Source organism: Triticum dicoccoides, chromosome 5B (assembly GCF_002162155.2).
Source record: "Triticum dicoccoides isolate Atlit2015 ecotype Zavitan chromosome 5B, WEW_v2.0, whole genome shotgun sequence".
In the NCBI taxonomy this organism is placed as follows: Eukaryota; Viridiplantae; Streptophyta; class Magnoliopsida; order Poales; family Poaceae; genus Triticum; species Triticum dicoccoides.
The window spans coordinates 649,222,877-649,234,230 of NC_041389.1; the positions used below are offsets into that span (position 1 = coordinate 649,222,877).

General features: G+C 45.2%; 1 protein-coding gene across 1 annotated transcript; it reads right to left on the reverse strand.

Moving 5' to 3' along the window:
• Positions 1 to 2,962: 2,962 nt before the first annotated feature.
• LOC119310386 (BTB/POZ and MATH domain-containing protein 1-like) lies at positions 2,963 to 3,661 on the reverse strand. Its single transcript, XM_037586155.1, has 2 exons — positions 3,477 to 3,661; positions 2,963 to 3,368 (listed from the first exon to the last, which is right to left on the reverse strand). The coding sequence occupies exons 1-2, from the start codon at positions 3,659 to 3,661 to the stop codon at positions 2,963 to 2,965; spliced, it is 591 nt and encodes a 196-aa protein (XP_037442052.1).
• Positions 3,662 to 11,354: the final 7,693 nt, after the last annotated feature.

Genomic DNA, 11,354 nt, shown 5'->3' on the forward strand with positions numbered 1-11,354 from the left:
ATGGAAGGGGGTGGTGGAGGGCAAAGAAGAGGGGGAGGGAGGGCATTAATGGAGGGGGTGGTGGTGGAGGGCAAAGAAGAGGGGTGTGGTGGAGGGGCAAAGAAGAGGGGGTGATGGAAGGGCAAAGAAGAGGGGAAGGGAGGGCTCTAATGGAGGGGTGGTGGAGGGGGAGCATTGGAACAAGCAAGGTGCAAGGAAAGGGGGAGAAAGGGAAGGGGGAGGAAGAAGAAAGGGGAGGAAGGAGGGGAAAGGTGGTAGGTGGCTAGCGGGCATAGCAGTAGCGTGGTCCAATGCACGCTACTGCTATGGCAGCTTGTAAAATATCTACGGCTGGTGGTGCACTACCTATAGCGCGGGCCAAAATAACACGCTACTGGTAAAATTTTATAGATAGAAAAAATAGCAATAGCGTGTTTATAGCAACAAGCGCTATAGATCCAAAACTAACAGTAGCGCTGGTTGGGCGACGAGCGTTGCTAATATTTTGTGATCAGATATTGTGGTGTGTTACACTTAGCAGTAGCGTGGGTTTAGGAAACAAGCGCTGCTGCTAACATATACCAGTAGCGCTCTTTCTAGCCAGCGCTACTACTAAGTATTAGTAGCGTTGGGTCACAAACAAACGCTACTAGTAAACTTCTATCTATAAGGGTTTTCCTAGTAGTGGAACCCTTGAAAACACCCTTACAAAAGTTGAAAAATACATTTGAATCTTTGAGGGTGTCGAAGTTTTCTTGCTCCTGCATCCATCGACGGGGTGTTGTGATAAAAGCTCATCCCTGCCTCTGGGTCTCCCTCTTAGCAGGGCAAACTTGCTTAAACCTAGGAGAATTTAGGAGTAGCAGCCAGGAAGTTGTCGATGTATAGACCAGAAAATGCCATCGACTGAGATCTGCGTACCTATTGCCGTGTCGGAGAAGAAAATGATGGGGAGTGTCCCAGCCCTAGTTAATGGTAATGTGTTATGTAGCTAAGCATAGCATGTCATCATGCTTAGAATCAATTGAATTTTGAAAATGAGGGAAATTCAAAGTCTCATGTTAATTAAAGGGTGAAACCCTCTTAGTTTTCAAAGAATGCAAAATGCCATTCTTAAACCCAAAAGTTTAGGCATGAGCTCATATTTAACCTTTTGGGTCCCACACTATTTTTTGGCGATTTTGAAGGGAATTATTTTTGAGCTTTGGGATTAAATAAATATTTTATTTGCACTGGAATTATATCTTTATAAATAGAAATATAATTCCAAAAATCTTGATTTTTTTTGTGAAAGCTTGGAATGGTCTAAAGATGCTACATGAATATTTCCGGAAGGTCTAGCATGATTTGGATCTCCATTTACATTCAAATAAGTGGCACATGAAGAAAAAAATAGAATAAAAAGAAAAGAGAGGGATACTTATACCTTTCGACCCAACACTGTAGAGGCAGCCTAGCCTACCAGGGGGTGCACCGTCTGCTTCCTCGCACAAGAAGGATAGGTATTGCCTCAAGATCATACAAGCCTGGAATGGGGAAACGATTATTTGGAGCCCTTATTCAGTAATCCTTTTGCCGAGTGTTTTCCGATAGCTCTTGGACTTGGATCAGTATCTTTCTTGCATTGGCCTAGAGAAGCAAACAAAGTGGCACACTATTTAGCTAGAAATTTGTATGATTAACAATCTGTGATTTCTTGGGATATTGATCCCTCAAGTTTTTTTTTAGTTGAAGTGGTCGAGCATGCAACTATCATTTGAGTTGAATAAAATGTGCACATCTTCAAAAATAAATAAATAGAACAAACCCTTAAAAACACCCTTACAGAAGTTGAAAAATACATATGGGTTGTCGAAGTTTTCTTCCTCCTGCATCCACATGCGACGCATTGTGTGCAAAGCTCGTTTCCATCTTTGGGTCTCCCTCTCAGCAGAGCAAACTTGCTTAAACCTAGGAGTCTATAGGGGTAGCGGTCGGGAAGACGTCGATATAGACCAGAAGAAACCGTTAACTGAGATATGCGTAGGTAATTGTCGTGTCGGAGAAGAAAATGATGTGGAGTGTCCCAGCCCTAGGTAATGGTAATGTATTAGAGTAGCTAAGCATAGCATATTATCATGTTTAGATTCAATTGAATTTTGAAAATGAGGGAAATTCTAGGTCTCATGTTTATTAAAGGGAGAAACCATATTAGTTTTCAAAGAAGGCGAAATACCATTCTTAAACCCTAAAGTTTAGACATGAGCTCGTACGTAACCATTTGGGTCCCACTCATTTTTGGGGATTTTTAAGGGAATTATTTTTGGGCTTTGTAATTAAATAACTGTAATGTGTCATTTTGTTTCATGGCTTTGTCCTGCTTCTGACCACCCATGCCCTCTTCAGAGTCATGGTGGATGATAAATCCATCCCCCATTTCCAATGCAAACTGACATTCCCTCGCTCAAATTAGATCATGTGATGTGTTTATAATCTCGCAAACCTGGCTTACCGCGTCTCATCTTACGCCCCAAACAGAAGAGAGATGTCATAAAATCATACTCCTAGGTTGGATCAGCAAATGCAACCTTGTGCCTCTCTCCTGTTGAGGGGTAGGATGCATCAGTAAAGATTCTATACCAGGACCAGAGAAGGCGATCGAAGCCATGGAAGTCAGCGGTCTCGACACAACACAAACTTCTCTTCCCCTTGCTTTCCGTCAGTCTCGGAGGCAACTCCAACAGAATTAATGGCGATGAAGCAGGTTTCATTGTATATCATTGCATTTGAACAAGGGGCGTAAAGTTGTTTCGTCGTGGTGGAAAAAGAAATATTATTTAGTACTATGTGCGCAATAAATCCTTATGTCAATCATTCAATGATAATTACCTTATGAATATTTTCCACCCAGAACATCTCCTATAATTGTTTGACAGAAATATTGTTATATATCAACTTTATAAAACCATTTTTTAGGAGAAGATAAGAGTGCGCACTACCTAGTTTATTCAAGAAGAGTCAAAATCCATGACTTGAGGTCATGGCTCTGAATGCAAGCAAGGTCTCTAAGAACAGGCGAACGCATTGCTAGGACGAACCTATGCGCTTCAATGGTCTCTCCTCCAACAATGAAGCTTACATCAAAGCCCTCCTTCTCTTCCAGCAGTCTGCCAACATGCTCGATCATGTCAGACGGTGGCATGTCGATCATGGGGAACTGTTTGGTTTTGGTGATTTGTGACTTCTTGAAAACAGTGACGACACACTCAATCATCAGGCGGTCATCCTTAAGGTACGGGGATCCCTCGATCTCGCTTCGCCTTTTGAAATAAGGAATCCGTGGAGCAAACGAATTGAAGTCGTCGTAACTGAAAATCTTAGGCCCTGTTTTATGCACCGAAGACCGCAATCTGGTGCACTGATCGACCAGCCTCAGGTTACAGGACGCTCGAACTTTAGTGTTGCAGCTCAAAAGCTCCAGATAAACTGAGATGTAATATTTGCTATTAATTCCATACCCATCAGGGTAGAAGCGGATGGCCCATTCGTGGCCGCCGACATCGAAAATCCCGGACCGTATGTAACTGTCGGAGTCGTTGCCCATGCCCCTGAGCTTGCTGTAATCCAGGATATCAAACACACGTGTGCCTTGAGCCGTCTCTCTTGGAGTGCACGTAGAGACCGTCTTAGCACATGCATCCATGATGTCGATCGTGACGGAGTCCCCGCTGCGTGCTAATCTGATGGTGTAAAACAAAAACTCATTTATTAATCATAGAGGAAAGCACAGGGAAAGAGATTAAGAGAACCAGGGTAGGAGGGAGTAGATCGAACCTTCGACCTCTGATGGCGGCGGCACTGAGGATGGAGATGTATGAAGCCGCCTCGAGTTTCCTTTTTTTGGGGACGAAAGAAGGCGAAGACACCTCGGAGTTGCTGGGCCAGGGGTTTCTCGCTCGCTGCAACTAATCATCAATCGTTGGCAAAACGCACAAGAGTGTGCATTGCGGGCCTGCCAGGAGCTCTTCCAGCGATTTTGTTTATTTAATTCCAGTTATTTCTCAAACAAATCCAGTTATTTTTATTTTTTTCTGAAAACCTATTTTTATTTGGCTTTTCGGATTTTTTTTAAGTTCTTCTTGCAAAATTACACATTTAAAAAAAGGCCAGTGCTAGGCGCCGGCGCACTGGCCCAAATTTGGGCCGGTCGGCTGCCCAGCGTTCGATAAAATCGTCTCAGACCGTTAGATCCGTTAGATCCCATACGCGGACTGGTCAACGCGCGCTCCCCCCTTCCGTTTTTCACGTGCTCTAGACCTTCGCCCCGTCGACATCGCGTCGTCCACGGGCCGCGTCCCAGCAACCTCCTCCCTCCGTGCAGATGGCTCGCCATCTCATGCCAGTGACCCGTTGTAGCAAAAACAAACACGGATAGCACGGCGTCTCCGGTTTGAAAGCAAAAACGCATGGTTACAGCAAAAAGTTGATACGTTCCAGGAAAACAATAATATAGTTTCAACAAAAAATGATATGTTTCCAGCTAAACATTGACATGGTTCCAGCAAAAATAACACATGGTTCCAACAAAAAATTGATATAGTTCCAGCAAAATTAAAAATGGGTTTCCAACAAAAAAAAACAATGCAGCAAAAAAATCATGGCATCGTCGCCGTAGCTGTTCCAGCACCATCATCGCCGGTTGTAGCAAGTCAAAAAGCTGGTTCCAGCAAAAATATTATGCAGCGAAAAATCATGGTGCACGCTGCCGTGGCCGCCCCTTCCTGTTGTAGCAAATCAAAAAACTAGTTCCAGCAAAATCAGAAGTGGTTCCAGCCAAAATCAAGAAATACAACTACTTACTGCGCCGCGGTTGTCGCCGCCCACCATCATCCTTGCTGGTTGAAGCAAATCCCCTCGCCGGTTGAAGCAAATCCGTCGCCGGTTGAAGCAAATCCCCCGTGGCCGCCCCTATCCTGTTGAAGCAAATCCTCCGCCGGTTGAAAGCAAATCCCCCCGTGCACCGCCGCTGGTCCGAGGACGCAACAGCCTTCGCCGCGGGCCGACCTCTCCACTACCTCGCATCCATGTGGACAGCTCGCTGTGGTGGCAGAGGATCTCGTCGGCAACGCATAGGACGAGGTGGAAGCGGAGCTGAGGAAATGGCAGGGTCACGAGATGAGCTGACGACGGGATGAGTGGATCTGGTCGTTTGAGAGGATAAGGTCAAGGGAGGGCGGTGGGCTGGACCCACTTAAGATGCGTGCGCGTGACGCCCGTGCGTGACCGGCCAAACACTCGGCCGGCGCGCCGACTCGAAGCGTTTTCCTTAAAAAATATGTGTTAAAGTATTTTATTTACATAAAACACATGAATATTTATTTAAAAATGTAAGAATTTAATTAAAAGATCATGACTGGTTTTTAATTTGTAAGCATTTTTCAAGATTTGTGAACTCTTATTATAAATCATGAAAAAAATCCAATTTTGTTAAAAATTAATTCATAAATATTTTTTTCAAAATACAAACGCTTATTAAAAACTTGAAAATTTTCAAATATATAGAATAGTTGTACACAAAATTAAAAATAAGTACAAAATAAGAAAAGGGAAAAAAAGAAATCAGAAACCAAAACAATGGAATATAAACAGAAGAAAACTAAAAAATATATAATTGAGAAACCACACAAAGAAACACACTATCGGAAAACAAAAAAAAAATCACTTGCCATTACCTCTTCATTGGACTCTGCACATGATTACGCCATGTGTAAGTCCGGCATTTCTTCGCGGTGAGCGATGAGTAGGTATTTACGCCTTAAGCGGCACCTACGTAGCGACCCAAGGAAATCTCTACTCTTAATGAAGCAGTTGGTGAATAGTCTTCACGGTTTATTCTCGTTGATTTTTTTTGGTCTCTCCTTCCACCACCCCCTCCCATCCTGGTCCATCGGTTTATTTTTCTCTCCACTCTTTATTACAACCAGGACTTTCCTAACGTATAACAAATCACGGACCTAACTTCCTTAGATTATTTATATCAATCGATTCTTTTTATTGGTTTAATTTGTCTTAGGAAACAAATAACAAATTTTTAAGAAACAAATAATAGATTTGAATCTAACTTTCCTAACTTATCTAAATCAATCGATTTCTCTCATTAGTGAAATTTGTTTTAGAAAACAAATAACAGACACGTCACAAACTTTCCTCCCAATAAATAGTTTCTTAACATTTGTAAACTTTCTTAATCAGACATGTCACAAACGCGTAGGTACTGATATCATGTTACCAAACAATAAAACCCCATTTGCATAGAAATCAGTTCAAAATCCTAACTTTCCTAAATTTTTACCTTTCCTTGATAACATCCAATATTTCCTATGTTTTCCACCTATTGAAGGAAATCACCCCTCCATCGATATTAGCATTTTTTGGAATGAGATCTCCGGGTTATGATTTTTTTGCTATTCTTTCCAATTGTGACCTCTCCTTCCGCTTCGACTCCTTCTCGCATAATCACCTCCACCACAGCCAGCTGACGCCACCCTAGACCTCTTGCCTCTCCACACCTTCTGCGCCACCTCCTCCTCGTACTCCATTGACAATCCCTCCGCCATGTTTGTCCATAGCGGTGCCGAGGGCATGGCGCAACAGCGTACTAGTGGTAGAGCAGCGCATAGAAGCAGGAAGAAGCACGCAGCAGGCGAGGCAAGAGGCCGACGGTGGAGGGCAGAGATGCGGCTGACATGGCCGAGGGGGCGGGCGGCAGAAGATGGCCGCGACAGGAGGCGGCGCGAGGCAGGGGCGTGACAGCGGGGCGAGCGAAGGGATAGGCGGCAGCAGACGGGGCGAGCGCAGCCAGCGAGAGTGTGACGCGCGGCCAGAGTGTGCGTCGTGTGAGGCACAATGGTGCGGTGGCTATGGCGAGCGTGATGACAACGGCGGGCGCGACGGACGCGGTGTGGCACGTGCGTGGGCATGGAGAGCCAGAGAGGGAGTGGCCCCGCGGGCGCGAAAGAAGAGCTGAAGGCTCGGGCATGGGCACGCATAGGAGCGGGCATGTGCCACGGGGTCAATCCGAGGAGCTCAGTGGCTACCCCTGCAATGGCCATGGCGGACGGCGGTTCTCGGCCATGGCGAAATACCTAACGACAGCAAACGAGAGGGGAAACTGGGGAAAGGCAAGAGAAGATCACATCGGTGTCAATGGCACCCTAGGGGAAGAAAGGGGAGCTCGGGGCGGTGCGGATCAAACGGCAATGTCGCGGTGGCCGAAGGTTGAGGAAGACGGCAACGACGTCGATCTAGGGGTGCTGGACTTGATCTCGTTGGCGCAGACGAAGTAGCGGAGGCATTCAGAGCTCCTCGACAAGCTCCTAGCCAGCAGGGAGGGCAGTGGCCGTGTGGACGGGGTCGGTCATGGTGGCCGTGGCATCTGACTACGTCCAGATCACCGGGATCGAGCGAGCGAGGAGGAGAAGTGGATCAGGGAGGGGGCATCGAGGAGGAGTGAGGCCATGGGGGTAGGGGAGGCAGGGCGTCACCCTTATCCATTCCCCTTTGATGCCGGCGAGGTGGTCGGGCGGGAGCCCGACTCTGTAGCGACGGGCTCAGGGAACAGGAGAAGACGACCGTGCGGGGACTGGCCCACTGGACCGGTTCGGTGGCAAGGCCCGGGGGTAGGGGGAATCCCCTTTTTCATCGTCCTTTTGGTTTTTAATGTATTCTAATCCGTTTCTCCTTTTTAACACCGTTTTCTATTTATTCTTATATCATCTAAATGGACTTTCTTAATTGTGAAACTATGCACACAATTCGAGAACAATATTTATAGGTGGCACAAAATGTTTGGGGCCAAAAGGAAATACATAAAATTAGGTTTATATTTAATTGGTTATTTTAACTACTGTTGGACCTCTTATTAATTTGACAAGATTTAATTTTTGGGTCAAATAATGTTGGTCTCAACATGTCAAAGATCAGTGGAATTTATAGAATATGGTGAACATTTTAGTTTTACTGTTTGACGAAATAATTTATTTGACTTTATTTTAAATTTGAATTGGGCTTTGATTTTTATCAAGTGGCAGTTTGGCTTAGCAAGCCTGATGACATGGCATCATTAGGGGGAGGTCACTGTAGCTAACGACTTGAGGTGTTACATAATCTTCCCATTTCTGAAATTTCATTGTTAAATGATTGGGGAATATATCACACTATCCATTAGTTCAGTCAAGCTCATCACAAGTCCACACATTATTGCCAATTGAGTAAGTCTTATTGGCGGGGAGAATAGGCTATGTGTGTGTGTGTGTTAGAGAGAGAGAGGGAGAGAGAGTGAGGAAGAGGGAGGGGGAGAGAGAGTGTGTGTGTGAGAATTTGATGGTAGAAAAAGGTCGCCAATGTCGTAATATTGAACTCTTAAAGTTAATGTGGCCCCGTTGCAACGCACAGGCATTCTTCTAGTCTTCATGGTTTGCTGACCACGCATGACCATCGGTATAATGGTGTCTCCTCCCACCCGCGGTTGGTGTCATTCCCCACCAACCAAAGTTACTAACGCTGAATCATGGGTGTAGTCGCGGCAAGCCAGGCTGTTGCAGTCTTTGGCTTAGTTCACTAGTAGAAAATAGGTGATTTGTCCCGGTTCTAGAGGCCCATTAGCCCCGGTTCAGGAACTGGGACTAAAGGGTCGGGACTAAAGCCCAAAACCTTTAATCACATTCGCTTATGAACCGGGACAGAAAGGGCTCCATGTGGCCGCTGCGGGGCGCCCAGGTAGGAGGATCTTTAGTCCTGGTTGGTAATATCAACCAGGACCAAAAGGCATCCACGCGTCAGCATATGGCAGGAGCTGGGTTTTTGTTTTGTTTTTTTTGAAGGGGGGGGGGTTAGGGGTTTTTGGAGGTTAATTTAGGGGTTTCATATATTATGTTAGCTAGCTAATAGAGAGAACTGACCTCTCTTTATCTCCGTGCTTGGTCGACACTAGCTACTATATGTACAGAAAGAACCCGACACACTAGCTAGTAAGCAAATGAATGAACCATTAAATATATAGAGAGAAGTGACCTCTCTTTCTCCGAGAGATTGGTCGAACGAAAAGTTTTCGTATATCTATCCGACGCTACTAACTACATATATACAATATAAGATCTCTTACAAACCCTAACATCTAAGGTCTATTTGAACTTCCACATGGTATTCTCCAGCTTTATTTATGATGTGGTCAAGAAAGAATCCCACCAATTCCTCTTGAATAGCTCGTATGCGATCATGTCGTAGGAGTTCATCCCGCATCCGCCACATCTAATTTAAAGAAGTGGGTCAATATATATATATATATATATATATGAATGAAAATCAACACAAATGACGATAATAAAATAAAGTTGTGAATTCTTTTGTTTACGTACATTATATTGTTTTTCAGAGTAGCCCTACTTAGAGGTCGTCGAGTTGTAGATGAACTCGCAAATGTAGTATTCACAAAAATCATTTCCGGCATCCTACCACAAGCACTTTACAAGAAATAGAGTTCAAACAAACTGATAATAAAGCATGCATGGTATTGATGAAACTAGCTAGAATCAACGGGAGATGCGCGAAACTAGCTAGTAGTACTTACTTTTGGATGTTTAAATTGCAGCTCCGTCGGCAGTCCCGACGTAATTACGGTGAACTCTTTCCAAACACTGCCAGACAAAAAGAATAATTACTTGATATCAGGAAATGAACAAAGTCGCCAATATGGTGCGATAATGATCGATTGAACTTACTTCTGGAGCATATCAGGCATGTCCGCATACTCCTGGGAATCTTTTCTTCTCAAGTCTAAGATAGTTACTATTCCAGCTTCAAACTTAATCTCTAGCAAAATAAAGTGGAATCTGCGCACGCATGCATAATTCATCAATTAAATTACTATAATTAACCTCGAGTTAGGGAAACCGAATATGCACAAGACAGTAACACTCACTTGAAGTTGTAAGGAAAGGGTATTTTATCTTTGTTTTGATTTTTAAGCAATGATTGTAGTAAGTTGTCCTCGGTTTCCATGACATTGTGTTTGACCGTCCATTCATGTATGATACTTGGGTTAATGAACCCAATGTCATAGATATCTGCTTTTCTGCATTCGACGATCTTCAACCTGCATAATATAGTAAGGATAATTATATATACATGCAATGAAAGAGATGAGCTATATATAGAGACTTAATTATTACAGAAGTAGTACTTACACACAGTAGCAAGTCACGAGTGTTTTGTCGAGGGCCTTTTGATTTTATAACTGGAATAACTCGTCAAATTCAACATTCAAAATATCCATTCCAACGAGTTTGTGCTCCTCTTTAATTCTCATCATCAAAGTATGCTTCCCAGACTTGCGGCATCTTTCCATGTACCATTCATGGAGTATTCGCATCATCATTGTTAGAGGCGGATGATCTGGTTTGACGAGAGGCTTCCCGTACTCGTATTTGAAGCCGTCCGCCTCCATTGTTTCAAACTCTATATCATCGGTCAGGTAATCAGCTGGATTGGTACCGGGCACCATCCCCGGATGATTAGTGACGATATCGCTAGACACCTTGAGCGGGGGGCACGTTTGCTTCGCCTGTTCGCCGAGCTGGGGAATTTTTTCCCCACTTCTTCGTTCTGCTAATCTTGCATCACTGCAAGTACTTTCCGACCGCTCCGCTTCCTTATATGCCTTTTTAATAGTGCACACATAGTTGGAATCCAGCGGAGGCGGTGGTGGTCACTTCAGGGCATCGATAGTCCGCTTCACTTTCACCAGATCTATCATTTCCTTCAGAGGTGGAGGTTTCCGTGCAAAAAAGTCCCTCACTTGGGCATGACGATGTCCTCGTTTTCCTTGTTGGTCCTCTCATATGGTAACTTTTCCGGAGCCTTGAGAGAAGGACCGTATTTGAATCGCTTCCCTCCTCTACTTGTACTACTAGCCGCCAGAGCGGCGGTCTCTCTCTTTCGCCGTTGCTGACATGATGGAGTCCGCTGACATGCCGGAGGAGGCGGAGTGCTCTGACGTGCCAGAGAAGGCGAAGGAGGAGCCGTAGTGCCCTCACGCGCCGGAGGAGGCGGAGTGCTCGTCGGAGGAGGCGGAGTGCTCGTCGGCGGAGGCGAAGAAGGAGCCGAAGTGCCGTCATGTGCCGGAGGAGGCGGATGAGGAGGCGGAGTGCCCTGATCACTCGTCGGAGGAGGAGGCGGAGGAGGAGGCGGAGTGCCCTGACTCGCCGGAGGAGGAGGAGGAGGAGGCGGAAGGCGTCCAGTTTTGAAGCTTGATGTACTCCTTTCGCCATAGACATGGAGTCTTCAGAGGAAGACCCAGCTGAATCTCCCCTTCACCTGCAGGGTGGTCAAGCTCGAGC

What these genes read in the sequence shown, in the direction of transcription:
- LOC119310386 (XM_037586155.1), bottom strand. Translation starts at nt 3,661, where the DNA reads ATGGATGCATGTGCTAAGACGGTCTCTACGTGCACTCCAAGAGAGACG. An exon ending in ATCCGCTTCTACCCTGATGG is followed by an intron (nt 3,369 to 3,476) that starts GTATGGAATTAA and finishes TCAGTGCACCAG; the next exon opens with ATTGCGGTCTTCGGTGCATA.